The following is a 22,538-nucleotide window of genomic DNA, read 5'->3' as shown; positions in this document are numbered from 1 at the left end:
TGCTTAAAAAGGCATGCAAATGATAAGCTTTCGCAATGGCGCAGCACTGCAATGTCATGTGAGCTTAACCGCGATAGAGAAGATAGTCCAAACTTTCTACTGGTTGACAAATTTATACCGGTTAATCTCGTCGACCGGTATATCGCCCACCCCTACCCTGACAGATGAGATTCAATCAAATTCACCTCGACCTCTGCTAGAATCTTCAAGTTTAAGAATCATTTACACCTACAAGTGAGCATGAGTCATGATGCCAATAAAACATCACTCTCATTACGGCTAGTGTGATATCATGTGCCTGCAGTGGACACTGATTCGTCGATCATGATGGGAGTGATTTAGTTTTGTAGCATCACTCTCGCTCGCAGTGTGCACAGAGTTTATACTGACAATGCTGCTGGACTAAAAACAGAGCACCAAACATGAGCGCAATCTGAGCACAATCTGAGCTTTGTAAGAGAGCTGCTTGGTGCTCTGTGTGTGACAAGCACACAGAGCTGATTGTCACGAGACCAAAATTTCAGTAGTCAATACCAGCATTGGGCCTCAATCATTAAACACGAGCAGAACAAATTTTTGTGTAAATCGCTCATAAAGCTGTTCTGACGTACATCTTCGGATTCACAAAAATGCTCTTATTTTCAAAACGTTAGTTGGTACGAAATAAATTTACACCAGCTCCCTACCACGTGTAAATGGTGCCTAAAACATTTGAACGTTCTGTGCACTATATACTATAATAATATTTTACGAGTTTATTTGCCCTGTCTTTATTTATTTATTTTAACTGTCCAACTTTGGGTAATAGGCAGTGCTCATCACTGTCACTTTTTACCCAGCCGGAAGTTGAGGAGGGGTGGGACAAATACTATACCGACCAATCATCCTACTTGTACAACAACTGAACAACAATAGAGAAGTTAATATTGCTGGTTACTACAATTTTATATTCAGTAATATATAGGGGTGTGACGAGATCTCGTGTCACGAGATCTTGCGAGACGAAAGTGTGACGAGATTTCTTGTTGAGGCGAAAAGTAGTCTCGTGATGTTGCCATGACAGAGTGGTTAGGAGCACCAGACATTTTTTAACTGGCTAAATATGCTTTGGTGGACACACGATAACTGAATATTTAGTGCTAGGCATATGGCCAATTAGTCTCTTTTGAATTTATGCAATATACTGGAGCCAAACCTGAGAAAGAAGCCCAGAAGATTCCACAGTATTCCTGGACACATAATTTGCATAGCAAAGATTATGCTAATTATGCGCCCTATTTATGAATGTTTGGATTTCGTTAATATACACACATTTAACTACTGAATCCATTGTATACGAAGCGTTTGTGAATTTTCATAGTTTTCGTAAAGGTCCATTTTCTGCGCAAATTACTCAGAATTTGCTTGTGTATTTATGAAAGTTTCATGAACGATAGTGGTCACATTGGGTAAATGACTAGTCTTTTAAACTGCATTGACACTGCAAGGCTTTAACACACATCTAATATTTTGACATCCAATTTTTGTCCTGCCAGCTTAAAAATGAAATAAGACTTTCCATTGACTACCGATACTGTAGAAACAAGGGTAACATTACTTTTTAAAAATTTAGTCTTTAGTTGGTACTGAAGATCTGGTACTAGCTCAGAGACACAAACCAGAGACACAAACTCCAAACCTAGTCGATGACCACCACAAGTACTTGGTTGGGGTCTGTTTGAAAAGCAGCATGAGTAATGGGGAAATTGATAAGAGCATATGAAAGCAAAGGACTGGAAGAGTGAAGGCAGAGACAGAAAGTTGTTCGCAGATGTGAGGATTATTGGCAAAGAATGAGAGGTCTGTGCCTATAGAGTGTTGAAAGAGCATTAACAGTGTGTATACATCAGTGATACGGATGGATGGGCCCTATTTTCTTTGCTCAGATGAACCCTGCACTGTATCCACACATGTGCATCTTCACAAACACAACTTGACTGAGTGGTGCAAACTGGGTTATACTGTACATACCAAACCAATAATCAAACAAATGAAGTCAACAACTTGCTCAGCAATCAGGGTTGCAACAACTATTTGTATATTATTTAAGAGAAAGCTAGGAGGTCAAAGAACATCTTATCTTCTTATCGTCCTTCAGTCATTTCCTCTTTGTCCCCAACACTAGCTCAGGATGGTAGCTTAGGCTCATTATGAGCTTTAAGAGCCATTTAGTGCTCTGTTTAGGCTAAGCACCACAGCACACAAGACATGGATTCGGGCCCCAGCATGAGGGTATGTTGGGCTCCTCATTTCAAATCCCCTGATCTGAGTCCTGAAGGTATTTAATCCCTTTAGTACCACTGTCTAATCTTCTAGAGGACAGTGTGGCCCCCAATGGCGCTGACATAGATCCAGACCACACCAACCACACAAGGTCACGGATGCATGAGGACATTGAAAAATAATTCATAAAAGAATGATGGCAGCACAAGGCAAAATAGATTTCCTCTAAGAAACATCAGAAACATAAAAAAAGGCACATGGTCAAGCATGTCTACTTAGATGCTCTCCAATTCTCAAATCCAAATCTGATCCTTCAGCAAAATACAAAGCCCTAACAGGGAAATCCTGGGTTTATCATGGCACACTTAGGAAGTGCGAAACATGTCTTCAAAAATCACTAGGCTATGGCTTGCCTGAACAAAGAAAAGCAATCCGCTACCATCTGAATCTAAAAAAAAAAAAAAAAAAGAAATTAAGCTTCACAATTTAAGAGTAAATGTACAGTGAAGTTCTAAAAGATGCGTGTTGGTTGATCGGATCACAAATGGACAACGCTACCTTCCAGAGGTAGTCGAAAACGCTTTCGACCGGTTTGCTTTCGTAGTGGAAACGCTCATGTGGTCGAATGTGTTCGAACAGCGCAAAAGACCACCTACTCTCCTCCTACTGAACTAGTGCATTAGTCAGATGGGATTTAAACTTTGTCGGCTAAAGACCCAAGTTTAGTTTACAGACCAAAAAAATGTACCAAGCACAATGTTCTCTCATCATTTCACAGCATTCGCCATATTGTGGCTATCAGAGCAGAAATGAAAGCTGCTGCTCTCCGTATGTTTTTCCGTCGTGTTCATGTGTAAATCGAATGAGCTTATTTTGTCCATTACATCGAAACTTCTGAAAAAAAACAAACAAAAAAAAAAACATACATTTATCTGCCCATAGACCATGCCCTTGAAGAAATCAGGACAGAAGTGGTTGAAAGTGGACAAAAGAGACAGATTAAAATACCAATTTGAAACAGGAATGCGTCTTCCTCGTCCACTTGTGATCCGATCGACCAAAACACATCTTAATACAAGATGAAAACAGGGCCTCTCATAGAAAGTGAACCTTTTTGAACCACAATGACATCACATCTTGTAATAATACTCTGTTGTCTGTGCCAGTGAAAAGAAGCAGTGCTTCAGGGTTTATCCTTTATAGTTATCCATTACAAAGACCTTTTAACTGAGTCAATGAGGTCAGGAAAAGGGTCATAAATCTCATTGGGCAATGCCCAGTTGTTATAGGTCACACATCTGTTAGGCAGTGTAAATCAACCCAAACTGGTTAGCAGGTTGGCCGCTTGGTCTACGAACTGAACAGCTGAACAACCGAACAAGTGGCCAAGATATATTAAAGGAATATCAGATGACCCTCATGATTACTGCAATATAAATAGCTGTTGAAATATGTGACCAGTTGGATCTGATCGATAAACTACAACAGAACATAATGAACTCTTCCAGGCTAACGGGAATCGGAATCAAACTGAATCAAATTCAATGAGATTGGATTACACAAGGTCCCTTAAGCGTTCGGTCATACACCATCTGATCCAACTAGGCCTGTCAAGGGTGGGGGTGAATGTACACTAGCGTTTAATAGTTTTAGGTCAGTTTTTTGTAAATTAATAAAGATTTCCATTTCTATTCATCAAAGAATCGTGAAAAAAAGTATTGATTTTCACAAAAATATTAAGCAGCACAACAGTTTTCAATATTGAAAATTAGAAGATGTCTAGCACCACATCAGCATATTAGACTGATTTCTGAAGGATCATGTGACACATAATTCAGCTTTTCTATCACAGGAATAATTTGCATTTTAAAATTTAAATAAAAAAAAGAGCATTTCTTTTAAATTGTAATGTCACAGTATTATCACTAGTTTTATAAATGAAGCATTGATGAGCATAAGAGATGTCTTTCAAAAACATAAAATAAAAATGAACCCAAATTGTACAACAGCAGCTTCAAAATGAAAAAGCTTGAATCTATCTATGTACTACTAAACTCGAATCATTCATGCCTCTCCCTCCTTTATCAGTGATGTCATGTAATGACGCGTCCACTCCACCTTGGATAAATCAAATTACACACCAACCATTTGACCCACATTCTAATCAAATACTCAGTTATATGAACTCCCTAATTATGAGACGTCTCATTATCCCCTCAGTGCTGATAAGAGCCTCGAAATGTACTCCGTTAGAAAGCTGACACAGTCATGGTTCCTCATTCGTGGCAGTGGTTAGTGATGGTCAGGCACGTCTGCATTGTGTTAACACTGACTAAGACTTAATATTGCATCACCTGAAGCATGAGTACGCTACTACTGAAGGTGATACTTTTTCCCATTAAACTATACAACATACTGGGTTAAAGGGATAATTCACCCAAAAATGAAAATCATGTCATTTCAAACCTGTATCAATCCTGTGGAACACAAAAGATGTCCTTGTAACGGCTTTTGTTCATACAATCAAATTCCATGGGGTCCAAGACAACATTGGACCTCAACGAATTTTCATTGAATTGACAAAAACAAACAAAAAAACAAAAAAAATGTTTGTGTTCTGCAGAAAAACAAGTCAGGTTTTGAACAACAAGGCATTGACATTAACACCCGTCTACCCGCCAAATGTGGGTTGTAACGCAGTCACTCTTGCTAGCCACTTTGGTGGGTTGAATTTTATATAATATATACATTTATCAATTGTAGTCTTTTAAAAAAGGCATCTGAAATAACAAACTAAGTGCAATGTTGCCAAAAATATAAATTTTTCAATACATATCGATGCTGAAATATCTGAAATGTTTCCAATACTCACTTTCCACAAAATAGATACACAATACCAGAGCTGAGCTTTCTCATCTCTCCAACAGTGATTTAACACACAAACCCGCCTTCCCTCACTCACTCAAGTATTCACAAACACAGTCAGTTATGTTTCAAGTGAACGTAAACAGTTGAGAAAAAAAACACACGTGTAACAGTTTAATGGATATGTGTGTCAGGACTTAAAGTGACAGCAGCCTAATATACCTGCTGCCAAATTATGATAATATTAAAAATATCTATATGGCAGTTTTTTCCCCATGGTACTGATGTCAAAATTGTGGCTAGTGAAAATGCTGAGTGGCTAGTAACTTTGGAAAACCACTAGCCACAGTGGCTAAAAAGTTAATGTCAAGCCCTGGTGAAGCTCATTTTTTCATGAACTACTTTTAACAAATGGACACACATCACCTTTTATCATTATAATCAAGCCAACAAGGAAATGGGGAAATGATTTTTGGTGGCAAGCAGGCAGGTGGGTTGATCTTATAACCTAAATGGAATCAGATCTCTTACCTCAAATCTCCTTCAATGCAGGCCATCCCAGCACTGATGTTACATAACCAACTATACAGGTCTGATCTTGTACAGTTCTGTTGTATTTCAAGCCCATAACAAAGCACAAACAACACAATCTTGAATTTAAAAAGTGAAACTTGACTTTGTGCCATCTTAAAGAAAGTACAAGTTCTAACCTATAAAATAATAATTCTGTGGACGTCCTGGAAGAAAGTGTTTATAATGCCATTTTGAAGAACCTGAAATATTTTTCTATACTTCTTTGCTGACCATGCCACTGCCGACATTCCTGATCCAATCCCAAACCATCTCTGAATCTCAGCTCTAATCTTCATCCTAAGCTAGCACCTTCTGGATTTCAGTGAAAACGCTGTGTTAGTAAATATAGAGCTTGGCCGAGCTGGCTGCTGAACATTACGTGCAACACTGTAGTTGCTCTGGCACACTCACAGCACTGCGGAATGGCCTAATCACCATGGCATTCTGCTGCTGCTGCCAATCAGAGCCAAGCAAGGAGGGGGACAAACTTCCTTCCGAGTCCATTCATACCACAAAAGCCACCTGCTGTGCCTGTCAAAGGCTGGAGCAAGGGGTGAGGGAGGACAGAAGAAAATGGACATAAGGGATGGATGTATAGACCCATAATCACCATAGTCAACACCTTTCTACCTTCAGCACCCACAATCATAAGTACATCTTTGGTGTAGGCACAGAGGTTTAATCAAATGTATATGTAATACTACTTCTGGCCTTTTCATAATGACATTTGCACTCTACATTAGTGAACAGTAGTACAGAAGTGACTTCAGAAAGTCATCACTGTCATTGTATGCACACAGTCATGAGGCTAAAATCCCTTAACTGATCAGATTTACATGGTATCCCCAGTGATTTATGGTTCCTCACTGCTCTTCAGCTTCAGCGCACGCAGCTCAAACAGCAATTATGTTATTTGAAACAGTAATATTAATTTAAGATGCTTCAAAATATTTATGCATTGTTAATAATAACTAGCACTTTTATTTTTCTCATATTTATCAACAACAATATGGTTCAATTAAAATCATTTATTGTCCGTGCGGAGGCTTTTCCATTTTATTTATGCATTGCACATACATTTTGATTCTTTATACTCAAGTAGTCTTGTCCAATGACTTGTTTGCATTATTTAGGCTTTTTTATTTTTATTTTTTTATTTGGGTCATTGACGAATATGGTTTTTAAAAGTGTAAAAAAAACATAATGGAGATTTAATAAAACTTCAAAATTAATTGTGCGTTAACAATGAGATTATGTGGTTTTTATGATCAGTTAACACTGCTTTTGTCATTTTTTTACAAAATGGACAAAATTTGTCACCAAAAAAGTCATTTGGTTTAACCAAAATTTCGGTTTTACCAAATGACACTTTTAGTTATACCGAATGACGATATTTTCAAACAATGCTAACAGGCTGATATCTAGCTAGCTAGTTAGCTTGCAAAAGGACAAACAAACATTTTATATTTAGTACAAGTTTTTAAAATATTTCAAAATTTTCCATGTTTTATAGCGGTTGCACCGAATGACCTGATGTTTCAGGACATGCGTATGAGCAAGTAAAAATAGGAATTTTTCAAATAGTTAATAAAGAGTTAATTACTTTGTTTCATGACCATGTGGTCCTGTGCAGGTGTCTGAATGATGTCACATCCTGTCACATGATACTGACCACATGACAAAATGGTCCCTTTATATTGGTTACTCCGAATGACATCAATGAAATTCATTTTTCCGGACATTCTTTCTCATAACAAAGCAATGACTTCTTCACATAATTTTTTATACCACTTTGCACCATGTCAATATATGATGTTAAAAAATCATGCCAGAATAAAAAATATATACATTTATTACATTTTAAGATATTTTAATCACTAATGAAATGGCTGTATTGGCTTTCGGATGGTTACACCGAATGACCTTTTGACACTTCAAAATCTTCAAAATACCTTTATATGTAGCAAAATATAATTAAAACATTTTGGATTCAATAACAGTGATCTAGTTATACTACCTTACATATTTTGGATGTCATATCTTTGTTTTTTTATTATTATAATTAAGGCCTTTGGACAGAAAAATGACCTGTCATATCATTAAGACAATAGTTTTTGGTTTTGGTTTTGTTTTGATAAAGAAAGTTGGCCATAGGAGTGTAAAATTAATCTTTTAAACTTACACTACTCCAAACTAGGCTGTACTGTATGTGTGATTTTTATATCAGTGCATCCCTAATATAATATTTGGGGGTTGGCCTTTACAAGTTTGAAAAACAATTTTGGTAGGTAGTAGCATGTATACAGAAGACCGGATCAAAAGGAAATAGAGCTGAGGATGGCATCATTTCCTTCAGCATCAGCCAGTGGGGCAGAGGTTGTGCTCACAGAAGGATTACTGAAGGAGGATTATTCTGGCGCTTGCGCACGCATGAACTCGGCTTTGTTATTATGACATCTTTCATAAATTATTCAAAGTAAACAACCGAAAAATACATAAAATGCCCGGATGCTGGAGTGGATGGTAACCGCACAGACTGAAAAAGTCTATTGTTAAGATTTCACAACTAAATCACGAATCCATCTCAAACATCATTCAAAGTTGCAATTGTATCAACTCAATCGCGGAAGGTTACACAGTTTACTGACAGAGAACGAAAAGTTACAATATATCAAAGAGAGTCGTTCACACATTGGATCAAAAGTATGAATCGCCCCATGTTCCCTGTGGCGTCTAGATAAACTACAGGCCTGTACTGTGTTCGTTTGTCCACAAAGTCCTCATAAACAGATAGAAATGAGCGTATAGACCAGTTTTGAAGTACTGGCTTTCCCAAGAACGCCCGATTATCCGCGAAAGAGACGAGTACAGCGTTTCCACAGAAATCTACAGTTCAGGTGGGAACTTTGAGGAGCCACGTTTCACGTTTCTCGATCTGTTGTCGAGGCGAACAAGGTAGTCGGACGGCTTCGAAACTACTTTCGAGAAATACAACTAGTTTCGGGACAAGAAAGCGTGTACTGCGGAGATTTGTGTTTGGGGAAGGATAAAACACTGAACTAAGCGCCCACTGTTGTTTCCGAGCACTACCACACTCGTTTCACACTAAATCAAAGGCGAGAGGAGAGTAGGCCATTTGACTAGACTTTCACGAAAGGAACCGAGTCTGGTTTCTTACCTTTGCCGAACTGGATCTCTTTTCTTGAGGTTACATACGCCTTCCGACCGCCTCGTCCTCAGTGAATGTTTCGGTGTTGCTCTCAAATTGATATTGTTGCGTTCAACTTGAAAATCACAGTCTGTCCCATTCCTTTGCCATGCAACACCTCACGAGACGTGATAAATAAATGCTGTGTCCAATTGAGGGAAAATCCGTGATAGATAGGCCTATTATTAATCCAGTCACGTTACTTGGTTTTGTTGTTGTGTTGCAGTAAAAGGAAAAGAGTAACAGTGACCATTCCTGGCAAACAAAAACCTTTAAACCGGAACCGGTAGAGATTGTGTGGCTATGCTACATGACAAAAGACAGCTCTAGGAATAGTGGATGGACTCCCGCAGATGTTCCCCCTCCCTCCGCTCTGAATTGGTTTAACTTGCAGCAATGCATCCCACAATATGGCCGCCACAGGGAATGGTGAATGGAAAGAAATCAGTGCCTCAGTTAACAAGTCGAGGATAGAGCAAAAGCCGGTGATATTTGAAGCATTATACTACCGTAGTTCATTTTTGCATGAAACCAACATAACTAATAACACTAGCCGGCTCTTGGCATACAGTGTTTAGATCAGTCCTATGGCGCCCCCTGCCTGTGAGGTTAAATCAATGCAGCTTTCTAGCATTTGTTTACGTTCAGTAGTGGGCTTACATCCTACTATTGGGCACATTTCACGAATGCATTTTTTTAAAGGATTTGAAAAGATTCTTTTGTTGTGAAGCCATAAAATTTACCATGAAAAGTAGCTCATTATATACACATATGAGACAAAAAAATATAAACACCTGCCTTATGCTCTCCGTGATGCCAAAACAGAATTGATGTCTACTTGAATGGCCAATTTTGTTTAAATTAAGGATTGCAGAAATGACTACACCCTAGATTTAATTCAACAAATGTATAATATTCTAGCACTTAGTATTCCCTCCATAATTTTGAATATACTGCTCTGACCCTTCTTGGCACGGAGTGTACAAGTTCATGACAAATTCTCACATCTGTCCTGTTTAACTCCTGGATAATGAGCTCCTTAAATGCTCTGATCTTTAATGGGGAGTGTTGCTCAACTCGTCTCTACAGAATCCTCCACACGTGCTCAAGAGTGTTAAGATTGAGTGCAATAGAAGGTTTTTCACCTTGGGAGAATGCATATCCTCAATTTAATTTAAATATTGTTGTAAAATACTCATACTAAGACTACAGTCTCTTTTGTAATGATTACATGGTTACCTGATATATATATCTATATATCTATATCTATATATATATATATATATATATATATATATATATATATATATATATATATATATATATATATATATATATATATATATATATATATATATATATATATATATATATATATATATATATATATATTTTTTTTTTTTTTTTTTTTTTTTTTTCTTGTATATCTTAAAAATACAAAAATAAAAGGTAAACTATGTTGGGGTTTGTAAAGGAACTGCAGGGGGGGTTGTAAATTGATGAAAAGCTAATAATTAAATATTTAAATAGTTTTTATTTAAAAATTGTCTATTTCTTTTAACAATTAAAATAAATCATCACTAAAAAAGATGAAATATTTTAAGATTGAGCAATAGAACACTCTAAAAAATGCTGGGTTAAAAACAACCCAAGTTGGGTTGAAAATGGACAAACCCAGCAATTGGGTTGTTTTAACCCAGTGGTTGGGTTATATGTTTGCCCAACCTGCTGGGTAGTTTTATTTAACTCAACTATTGTTTAAAAATTACTGTATTGCTTAATTAAAATTAACCAAAAGTATGTTGGAAATGAACATTTATTTATGTTCAATGAATATTTATTAAACATCAAACATTTATTAAATTGCTTATTAATAAATTTATATTAATAAACTATTAAACTATTAATAAAATATTAAAGCTTATTAATAAACATTCACCTTTTGTCTATTATTGTTGTCTCTAATCGCATCTGGTTTTTAATTTCCCAACTATTTTGGGTTCATTTTAAGCTAGCCATATATCAATTTTTAAATAATAGTTGGTTTAAATAAAACTACCCAGCAGGTTGGACAAACGTTTAACCCAACCGCTGGGTTAAAACAACCCAATTGCTGGGTTTGTCCATTTTCAACACAACTTGGGTTGTTTTTAACCCAGCATTTTTTAGAGTGAAGGTTTTTCACCTTAGGAGAATGCATATCCTCAATTTAATTTAAATATTTTTGTAAAATACTCATAATAAGACTACAGTCTCTTTTGTAATGATTACATGGTTACTTGAGATATATATATTCTTGTTTATCTTAAAAATACAAAAATAAAAGGTAAACATTATGTTGGGGTTTGTAAAGGAACTGCAGGGGGGGTTGTAAATTGATGAAAAGCTAATAATTAATTAAATATTTAAATAGTTTTTATTAAAAATGATCTATTTCTTTTAACAATTAAAATAAATAATCACTAAAAAAGATTAAATATTTTATTTGTTTATACCGTGGCTTCTCAATTTTCTGTGTAATTATAGAAACTTAGTAACTGGCCTGTGTGTACAATTCCACAAAACTGAAAGACTTTCTGAACATATATAAGCAACAGGCTTTTTTAGAAATAATTTTTTAAAAGATAAATAAGCAGACTTAGGGAAAATCAATGAGTTATGAAAAAACTACAGCCATCTCGTTAAATATCAAGTAACCATGTAATCATTAATCATCAAAAGAGACTGTAGTCTTATTATGAGTATTTTACAACAATATTTAAATTAAATTTTTGGAATCTGAGAATGTACTCCATAGTGTGTGTGTGTGTGTGTGTGTGTGTGTGTGTGTGTGTGTGTGTGTGTGTGTGTGTGTGTGTGTGTGCTTGTTTGAGTTATGAGGAAACAAATTTGTATAATGACATATGTATTACACTGGTATTACAACGTAAACATGGTTCATGAGGACATTAGAGTCCTCATAATTAAAATGGCTTAAAACATACTAAACAATGTTTTATTAAAAATGCAGAAAGTTTTCTGTGATGGGTAGGTTTAAATGTGCTAAAGAGGATGTTTTCGTCGACTGAGAAACCAAAGACTTACTGAGTTTTTTAAATGAGCGCATGCGTAAGCACTCGTAACTCGTAAACACTCATATTGGAACACGAGTGTTTACCACTGGCATTCGCTGTGTCGTGTTAAGCCGAGTTCTGCAGACTGCACGATTTTAGCCCCGATTTTGGCTCGCCGACAGGTTTTGAGAAATCGCCGACAAATGCCCGTGCTCGTTCACGTGAGTGACAATCACGCAGTGTGAATGAGCAAAGACGAGATCTGAGAGAATCGCCGACGAGTCGCCGACACCCGTGAGATATTTGGCATGCTAAATATCTGGACCTGTGGGCGATTCAAAATCCTGCAGTGTGAAAAGTGTTCTGACTGAAAACTACATCGGCGATGACCGACAGCCAATGAGAGAGCAAAATACAGAGCAGCGGGGAGTTTGGGGAGGAGTTATAGACCACAATATCAGCAAGCATGGCTTCATTTCACATAAACATTACAATTCTATCAAACAGAAACAAAGCACAAACATTTGCTTGACCATCCGCAACAGCAGCACATTGAAAAGTTATTTACCTCCAACTCTCGTTGCAGAACACACAATCCACAGTCTCCCCAACCATTTCCTTATTTTTCTTTTCTTTTTCTTGTTTTCGCTGCAAATCAGCGCACAGGCAATTCGTATTGCAAGCTTCTTGCGGGCTACTGTTTTTAATAATAATAATAATAACTCCGGTCTTGCACGCGTGATATCGCGTTGTTTCCTTGTCACATCTCGTGTGTGTTTGGTTGTGAAACGTAGTTTGCGTGCCAGACAGAGTTGTCAGCGATTCTTCCTATTGTAAAGTCATGCAGTGTGAAACCTTCTGTCGCCGATCCATCGTGCAGTTTGAACACAGCAGCGACTGAATGCTGGCCAAGATAGTCATGCAGTGTGAAAAGAACAATGACCAGACTACTTTGAAAATCGTGCAGTCTGAACTCGGCTTTAGTGGATTCATTATGTCGGACTCACCGCAGGTAACTCATAATCTGCAGTTGTTACTCCCGTCTCCTGACAAAAACTTTGCATGCGGCGCCTGTGGAGTGTGGAAAGTTACTGGAGCGTGCAGCCGCTCTCCTCTCTCACAAGCCAGAGGGCCAAAAAACGATTGGCTGATGTTTTTAAGGCCCTACCTCGTGCACAGATGATGTATATTAATATTATTCCTTTCAGTGCACCTAATAAATAGTCTTTTATCAGTTAGTAAAGACAGTTTCAAGTAATATTGCAAAAATGTCTAAAACAAAACATCCTCTTTAGCACCTTTAAGGGTAAGTGGGTCATTCCATGAATTCGGCACCTTTTCAACTTTAAAAAATTAAAATATAAAATAAGTTTAATAATAATTTTAAAAAAATTCTATCTATGAAATTAAGAATTTAAAATGAAAAGAAATTGTATTGTTCCATCTCAGGCTATGTCATTTTTATTTTATTACTATTTTTATTCCTCATGTTTTGATACTTTTTGTCATCCCTGTTACAGACATAATCATCACTATATACTACAGTTTTAATTTGAACTATGTAATAGTTTTAACATATATGAGCAGCATTTTTGTCCCTTTTTTCACTGGGGTTGTTTACATTTTTTTTTTTTTTAATCTAATATTTGTCATTCAGATGACCAAGAACATCCTAATTTTGGAGGCTGATCACCTGTCAATTAAGAAAAATATATAGATTTACAAGAGAGATATTAAAAGAAGGGCTTTCTCCAAAACAAAATATAGTTAATGTTACAATTGAAAAACTTGGAAGGCCATTTCAAACATTATTTTTACATTTTTTATGAAATTAATGAAAGTAACAGTATTGACGGAATGGTTACAGGACTGACCAGAGTAACGGGGATGACAGGGCACACATTCTTCAGCATACACTCTACATATTTGTTTACATAAAACTGTAAAGTTTCTAACTTTTTAATTTACATGATATTGTTTTGCATTCACTTTGCATAGCCGTATTAGTGAAACATTCAGTTTCTAAGAGATCAAGGGCCTCATTTATAAAATGTTGCACAGAAACCATCCTAAATTTGATCTTTCTCAGATGTGCATACGTGTGATTCATGGAATGAACGTACACACAGAAAACGAGCGTGTGCCTCTCTTTGAGATGTGAAATCTATAAATCACAAATGATCTTGATCTTGAGTTCTCCGCGTTGTAAACGACACCTAATTAATGTAATTTACATATAAAAGATCACCAGTCATCGTCCAAATCTTTAATTCAGAATGCTGCAAGAATAGCTTAGATTTCCAAAAACTTGCAGTAACCTGACAAGGAAAAGTGTGTACGTCTGCTCAGACCCTGACATGGTGCTAAAGCACTTTTCCACGTCAAAGACCATTTTTATAAATATGAGCACTGGCGTGGATTTAAACATCTGCACGTACGCACACTTTATAAATGAGCCCTCTAATGTTTTAAGGATAATGTAATTAGACCCATGTGTCCATCTGTTTTGTCTGTGTCAGTGTGTCCCCTCACAGAACTTAAAATATATAAGATCTGGTTTAATTATTAGGCAAGGAAGACCAGATCTTGGTCCTCCTATGATCATCTGAAACCAGATTAAACCGTTTATATATACATTTAATTAATATATTACGTTTATGTAATATTTCAGTAGTTAATACTTTAATTATAAGATTTGTGTACCAACAATACTAATACAACAATACTAAAAATGTAACTGATGCTCATATGCCACCCACACTGAATGATATAGACATTAGATCAATAATACACCTGGGATGACCTTTTAAAATGCTTACATTTTACACAGATAAATGTTAAAATCAGTGTGGCTATGGTGACACCTAATCTGTCATCCCTGTTACCCACATGTCAAGACCTGTTACTCTGGAAAAGTAACAGGTTTGACAATTTCAAGCTAATTTTCCATTTGCTAGCTAACAGACTAGACCACAAAAGCACATGTTGTAGACCTTGAAGGGATATTACTTGTAGATAATGATTATATTACATTAAATAAATAAGTGTTTAAATGTATACTTCAAAAATGGTAACATTGCATTGCATGATGTCCCCCCTCAGTCAAACCTTAAAAATCATCAAAAATAAACTTACTTGTGTTCTAACTGTTAACATCCTGGTTGAGAGATGATGTTATTTTATGGAAGTGATGTCATTGGAATGTACCATTATTTTACAAGGTTTTTTTGGTGACACCGAAAAAATAATGTGTACTTATGCTAAAACATTGCTTGACAATAAGACTATACTTAGAACAATATGTAAATGTGATTTTTGTTTAATTTTGCATTCAATTTGCAAATTAAAATCATGCTGAAAAAGAACAATCATAGCAAGGGACAGGCCAAAAACCTTACCCCTATCAGAATAAATGCCATTTTAATTATGTAAAATATTATTTAATTGACTTTACTTTGGTGTAATATTGATAAAACAATACACAGTACTGATGTTTTTAAATCACAAATTTAATTGTTGTTAAAGGGATAGTTCACCCAAAAATGAAAATGTGATGTTTATCTGCATACCTCCAGCGCATCCAAGATGAAGGTGACTTTGTTTCTTCAGTAGAACACAAATGATGATTTTAACTCCAACCATTGCCGTCTGTCAGTCAAATAATGGGAGTGAATGGGAACTCGAACAATAAAAGTCGAAAAAACATGCACAGACAAATCCAAATTAAACTCTGCGGCTCGTGACGACACATTAATGTCCTAAGACACAAAACGATCGGTTTGTGCGAGAAACCGAACAGTAATTCATTTTTGGGTGAATTATCCCTTTAAAGTACTTCTATGTCTGATTATTTCTTAGGGACATAAAAAGCACAGATTTCATGGAATGACCCAGGGTTAGTTTGTAGTATAAAAACCATTACACCTGTGTCCTCATAATGATATGTGCACCAACGTGTGTGTGTGTGTGTGCGTGCGTGCGTGTGTTTACGTGTTGCTGCTAAAAGTGAACTATCACTCTACTGGTAAATACTGGCATCAAGTGAAGGCTGGTCGCACTACAGCTTTATTGTTCTACAAAAGTAAAACGAATAGACTCTTCAAAACTGTCACGTTTGACTTGAACAACCTTTTGTCTTAATCCCAGTTGGAAAACCCCCCAAAAACCAACAAAAAAACGCCTAAACTAATAAAAATTGTGTGTATATTGTGTATACAGTGCCTATTCTGCTATACTTACAATTAATAGACTTATAATCAATTAATTAACTTAACAACATTTTGATACTGCATATGCTGCTTAAAATGTGCATGGTAGTTTCTGAAGACAATGTCTATTATAGTCTAATAATAAATTGAGTCAGCTTTATAATTTATGTATGTAAAATAAGAATTTCCATTCATTAAAAATTGTGCTGATGTATAATGAGACGCAACAGCAGCTGCACTTTTAAGCTGTTTTAGGTGAGGTTTCTTGTATGCTGTAGGCGTGCATATGTATATGCGTCATAAAGAGGTCATGCTCTTCCATAGGGGAAACCACTACTTGGAAATTTAAATCACCACAATGTGCAGAGACACAGGAGACGAATATGTGACGAAACGGCGACTTCCTCTCGCTGTAATTAAGGACATCAATACTTGCACTCAACTTGACCGTAATATCATTGGTTACCCAGAGGAAGCAACTTAATAGCTTTACTGTAAATAATCCTTCTCTTGACTCACACACTGTCAGTAATAGCACGTGTTCCTGTATCATTTAGCGAATTTACAGTAGCCTATTAGTGTTTTTCCTCGCTTATTACTGCAACGGAAATCAACTGTATTTTAAAAATTGGGGTAGGCCTTTAACTTTTTAGCTTCAACAATTCATATATCTCTAGTATATTTTATATACATCTAGTATATCTGGTATATCTAGTCTTTGCTTCAACCAAAACCAAAAGAAGTAAAAGTTCCTACTTGAAGGTTATATTTCTGTATTATTTTGCAAATAGGCCTATATCCTACTTATGTAGCCTATAAACATTTCATCAACGTTTCAGCAGCCAGAACTTTTCAAACAACGTTTCAGTCACAAACAAGTTCGATTTAAAGCCTCGCGCACAGAAGTTGTGTGGTAACAATAGCAACAGTAGGTTCGCGAGCACTACATGCAGGCTACTTCTAGAAAACAAAAGTAGCTACTGTCATTATTTATCTATTTATTTCATCGTGTTTTATTGGGCTATAGCTTAGTTCGTTCACATAAAACGTCTAAAAAGTCTAAAAGACAACCGTAGGCGATCTTGCATCTCTGAAACCAACTTTTTCTAATGCGTTTTCATATGTAGTTTCAAATCCGAAACACATGGGGACAGTGTTGAGGTACAAACCGACTCGAGGTGATAGGGAACCAAGGCGCGGATTCATTGTTCAACTAAATCACGCTCTGTGTACGGACTGAGTGAGTATACATACCAAGCAGTGACTTATAGTTTCGTCATAAGACGTCATAGTTCACATGAGCGTAAGCATGAATTAATTCATACAAAATCCATCGGTGGTGCACGACTTGGACTTCGTCATCTGTGTGTGGACAGGCCAGTAAATGCACAAGGATCCAGTTTGCTTATAACATCACGACAAAATCACGTATTCTGCTTTAATAAAATAACTTTTTGTACTTGTGAACCTGACCTCACAAAAAGGTTATGCGTTGAAGTGAACATGAATGTCATTCAGATGCAATAATATCCGTTCACCAAAGAAAGGCCATGACGCATGTGAGATTAAAATAGACTGATACGTCTTTTATTAATTGTGTTTCTTAAAAGAAAGATAATGTCAAATTTCATAATGTAGAATAATAAATATAGCGCAAGTTTTTAAAAAAAAAAAAAAAAAAAAAGAGTGCGCTATTTTCATTCACGAAGAAATTTCAGAACCGCATTGGTGGACAGCGCTCAGCTCGTGACCCTGTGACAAATGTGGCGTTTTTGAACATGGCTCTTTTTGTTATCGTGTCCACCCTACATTGTCTCATCAATAGTCAGCCCGACAGTGCGTAGCCTAAGTGTTTGTATGGAGTGACTAATGTGGTTTGGGACCTCGAGACAACCCACAGACCGGTGATCCTAATTGGCAGTCACATTGTCATGTCAAGTTGAACAAAAAAAGAAAAAAAAAAAGAAAAAAAGTTGCAAATTGTCCTTTCTCCCGAAATTACATTTAGAGTAAAGTTCCATTTGAGGTGTATGTGTGTGAGTCGTTCATCGATGAGGAAGGAACTGTACTATTATATCCCGGGAGGAAGGGTTGATGACGTCTGTGGCATACTTAATGTGACTTATTGAAAAAAAGCAAGACTCCCTATTCATGGATAAAAATCCGAGGAAATCGGAGCACAGCAGAAAAGTTTTGTAAAAGGACATGTAGACAAACGAGTGCTGCTGATTTCACCGAGGTTTTGTTTGCAAAAGTGATTTTGTGTATATTGGTTATTGTATAAAAGTGCAGGGGTTGAACCGACGAGCACATAAGCAAAGGACGGTGGCGCTTCAGGGAAGAGGTGCTGTGAGGAAGATCTCTATCTCTCTCACACAACCACAGCCGCACCCGAGTCGCATCCAACAGCATTTCTATCTACCTACTCTGCAATAGGTACGTTAAACATCAGACAAAGGCGTTTTTATTCGGTTTAAGCCAAGGAATTATGATACGAAGACGCTCAGACAACTGGATTTTTTCCTTTTCTAAAGATTATCTACCGGTTTTATTGTTTGCCTCATCGGGAGAAGGATTCTGTTGCGCGTGCATGGCATTCTTTAAACTTTTCAAATCATCTTACGAGCGGAAAATACGAGTAAAAAAGTAACCTGTTTTGCCTTTCTGGATTTGTTTTTTTCTTAACAAAAGTTCTTTGCGTATTATATCGAATAGAATAAAACCCATCATAAGCGACAAATAAACCAATGAAATTGTAAATTCACCTGGACCGCATCGTGGCTAGCCTACTCTATAAGTGTTTTATATTTTTTAAGTTATTTATTTAACTTTCTTGTGTCTTTACAGCATGGCCAGATCTAGTAAAGCGACTTTAGCGTTGCTCATCTATGGAATCATGATGCACTACAGCGCCTACTGCACGCCTATTGGGATGGCTTTTCCCAAGATGAGGTATGTATATGCTTTTCTACTCAACGTTTGTGCGACTAGCCTTATTTTACAATCTAAACACTCCAGAATTTAATCATCTTGCCAAGGCGCAAAAATGGATAAGGATGTTAAATTCTTCTTCTTAGCACTATTCCTATTATTATTATTATTATTATTATTATTATTATTATTATGGCTTCTAAATTTTATATTAAAAAAGATGGGCTTTGTTGTATTATTCTGTAGACTTCAAACAGAAACAACCCAACGAGATTTTCCCCCGAGAGTTTACGCAGGGCTACAGTGCAAGCGCTTAAGATCTGCTTGCAAATGTGGGAGGGCGTTCTTCATCGCTAAGAAGGAAATTCTCCATCGGGACAGGCAGATGCAGTGTAGCTTGTATGAAAATGAGAAACCAATGAATGTAACGGGTGGCCCGTAAGATGACGGTACAGTGGCGTCACTGTACAAAAAAAAAAAAAAAACACGAATGAGATTTATGAGAATGTTCAGTGCGGGACCTTTTGTTGTGTGAATTTACTGATGATTATACGATTATAATGTCAGATATATTTGGTTTATCATACCTTCACAAGTCACCATCAAATCCCAAATTTAGCCAAACATAAGCTTTAACATATTCTTATGCTTCTTTACAAAACAAACAAAAAAAACAAAAAAAACAAAAAAAAAAAAAAAAAAAAAACCCACACACCTCCAAATAGATTATTATTCTCTCATTTACCCTATGAAGATATCACAAGTTTGTATGACTGTCTGTGTCGATAAACTAATTATTTAAAATCAATTCGATCCATAAACCTTGAAGATGTCGCATTGTATATCATTTTCGTAACACAACAATTTACGGTAGAATTTAGCGATGTATTTGGACTTTATTTAAAACGCTGTTTTTATTGTGATTAAATGCATCAATCATTTTTTTTTTTAATTCCAGACTAGACAACGATGTATTTGACGAAGACGGAAACTCGTTAAGCGACCTGGCTTTTGGCACTGATCAAATTGCTATACGAAGTCCTCCATCTCTTACGGATGACCTATACACGCTATACTATCCTCCAGAGAAAAGGTACATTATTTCACATCACTTCGCTGTATGTTTTATGAGAATCGATGTCATTATGTTTAGTTTATGTTGTTCCGCTATGTCTGTTCCTTTTGTTTCCCAGCTTTTTTCCTTTGCTTTTTTCTGTTATTGTTGCTGTTGATATTTGCATCTATTTAATATAGATAGATAGATATATAGATAGGCAGATAGATAGAGCGACAGAGAGACGGATCGATTGACAGATTTACAGGGAATCGAAAGTAACACTATTACGCGTTTAGCCGAGAGAAGAATACAACTAAATCAGGCTGATTACTTTGCAACAAACGTGTTCTGTGGTATTTCATCACTGATATGATGTGTTTGGCGTTTTATCTCAGAACGGAAAGGCATGCAGATGGATTATTAGATAGAGCCTTGAGGGACATCCTGGTTCAGTTATCAGCACGAAAATATCTGCATTCTCTGATGGCAGTTCGCGTAGGGTAAGGGCATTTTTACGCGTTTACCTGCCGTCATTTTTGTTTTCCCCCCTCTTAATTTCAGTGGAGGTGATTTCACGTTGTCTTGTCTTGACTTTTTGTCTTTATTTTCTCCCGACTTCTTGTGTCTTTGTCTGTGGGCTCGCATGGGCGTGGAATTTCATGGGAAAGATGAACCACGATAAATTAAAAGTTATTTGTTTAATTGTTTGTGCTCAGACGAACATGTTGTATAGCCTATTGTTTCAGGGAAAAATGTCGAGAGCCAATGCGTCAGAATACATTTAATTTCCAACATGCATAATTTATGAGGCTTGTCTGCTCTATCTTATTTCGATTTCTAATAAAAATCGTTGTAATGTTAACGAAAATAAATGCTCACGATATTTTTTATTATTATTGAAGAATTGGAATTAAATGATATATATAGGCCATGTTTGGATCATCAAGAGCGTTTAAGCTGTTCTGAAACCTGTTAACACATTTTCTGTGCCAGGCGGTAGCCTAATAATAGTTCATATATTTGCAGCGGAGGAAGCAGCGAGGAAGACGAATCGGAACCATTATCAAAAAGGCATTCGGATGGGATCTTCACCGACATTTACAGTCGCTACCGAAAACAGATGGCCGTCAAGAAGTATTTAGCAGCCGTCCTGGGAAGAAGGTACAGACAGAGAATTAAAAACAAAGGACGTCGATTTGCTTATTTGTAGCGCTGACAAAACTGCCCCAACTGCCCCTCCATGTGTACATTCAGTCCTAAGATCAAAGTCATTCTGATATAACTGATTAATCAGTGGATCGCGCCTGTGTTCTTTAAACATGTATTTATGTATGAAGTAAAGCCATTAAAATGAATATTTTACTAATAACATTGTTTTTCTTTTTGTACAAAAGCACTTGAAACCGCACAGTTATACTTTGTGGACCAACCTTCAGTTTCATGTATATAGCTATATATGTTGAAAACAAAAGAAAACAAAAACCATCAGGAGAAAAAAAAAAAAAAAAAAGATGAAAAAAAAAAAATGTGCACCTTGAACGTTATGCGCCTGATATCTTTTCAAATTCATCATCATATGCAGAAAATAAATAGATTTTAAAAAGACAATCAAAGTTCTGAATGTTATACTTATTTTTGTAATCTGCTAAAAGAATAGAGTCTTATTTTATCCAAAGTCTGCCCAGGGATGTATTGGACATACTCTGTAAAGTACAGGGCTGTTTCAACTATTGTGACTCCCCCCTAAAAGCAGGAGTGGGAGAGGGATATATAGTAGCTGGCACGATTCCCTCTTTCTTAGCCCACTCATTTGTGAACTGTACTTCAAATCACCTGCCTTCTCCAGATGGAATGTGATTGTCCTGCCTGTGTTTGTGATTGGAGCCAGTAACCAGTATGCCTGACTGGAAAAAAAAAATGACACTGGAGTAACATGTTTTTTTCTTGGTGAATTTTCTTTTTTTATTGTTTATATTTTTTCTTCATCACCTCAGAGCATGGTATACTTATAATGTATACATGCATGTCCTTTGTTTCCCATCCATTTTCATTGTATTGGTCCCTCCATCAGAAACTACTTAGATCCGCCTCTGAGGAAGCAAGAGTATTTATTTATTTTTTTTGAAGAGAATTGAACAAGCCCTAAGATTCAAATGCATTCTCCTAAAACATTTTGAGGAATTGGCGTGTCAGTCTCTCTCAGTTCTTTGCATGCTTTCAATGCCCTTTGACCGAATTTTGAAGCTGTGAACGCTTTAGGCTATGCTTTAGAATGCAGTTAGGCTAGAGTATCAAGTCATTGGATGACAATGATCTTCTGACGCCGCCACAATTTTAAAATTCTGTGCCAGTGAAGAAATAAATGTAGTTGACGGTCCTCT

General features: G+C 36.4%; 2 protein-coding genes across 4 annotated transcripts in view; one reads left to right on the top strand and one right to left on the bottom strand.

Annotated features, from left to right (window-relative positions):
* Window positions 1-9,240, bottom strand: part of yes1 (YES proto-oncogene 1, Src family tyrosine kinase) — a 34,127-nt gene extending 24,887 nt beyond the window's left edge. The window contains exon 1 of the mRNA XM_067364124.1: window positions 8,879-9,240. The gene's annotated coding sequence lies outside the window, so the exon portion shown is untranslated. The remainder of the gene's footprint in view (window positions 1-8,878) is intronic.
* adcyap1b (adenylate cyclase activating polypeptide 1b) lies at window positions 8,460-21,922 on the top strand. Of its 3 annotated transcripts, none has more exons than XM_067364127.1 (5): window positions 8,460-8,597; window positions 19,017-19,121; window positions 20,059-20,193; window positions 20,553-20,657; window positions 21,184-21,922. In XM_067364127.1, the coding sequence occupies exons 2-5, from the start codon at window positions 19,018-19,020 to the stop codon at window positions 21,365-21,367; spliced, it is 528 nt and encodes a 175-aa protein (XP_067220228.1). In that variant the 5' UTR covers window positions 8,460-8,597; window position 19,017; the 3' UTR covers window positions 21,368-21,922. The 3 variants fall into 3 exon arrangements, with proteins under 3 accessions (XP_067220228.1, XP_067220227.1, XP_067220229.1); XM_067364126.1 differs by lacking the exon at window positions 8,460-8,597 and adding an exon at window positions 18,353-18,605; XM_067364128.1 differs by lacking the exons at window positions 8,460-8,597; window positions 20,553-20,657 and adding an exon at window positions 18,353-18,605.
* Window positions 21,923-22,538: the final 616 nt, after the last annotated feature.

The sequence above is a fragment of the Chanodichthys erythropterus genome, chromosome 16 (genome assembly GCF_024489055.1).
Source record: "Chanodichthys erythropterus isolate Z2021 chromosome 16, ASM2448905v1, whole genome shotgun sequence".
Classification (NCBI taxonomy): domain Eukaryota; kingdom Metazoa; phylum Chordata; class Actinopteri; order Cypriniformes; family Xenocyprididae; genus Chanodichthys; species Chanodichthys erythropterus.
This window is presented reverse-complemented; position numbering and strand designations above follow the sequence as displayed.

What these genes read in the sequence shown, in the direction of transcription:
- adcyap1b (XM_067364127.1), top strand. Translation starts at nt 19,018, where the DNA reads ATGGCCAGATCTAGTAAAGCGACTTTAGCGTTGCTCATCTATGGAATC. An exon ending in ATGGCTTTTCCCAAGATGAG is followed by an intron (nt 19,122 to 20,058) that starts GTATGTATATGC and finishes TTTTAATTCCAG; the next exon opens with ACTAGACAACGATGTATTTG. An exon ending in TACTATCCTCCAGAGAAAAG is followed by an intron (nt 20,194 to 20,552) that starts GTACATTATTTC and finishes GTTTTATCTCAG; the next exon opens with AACGGAAAGGCATGCAGATG.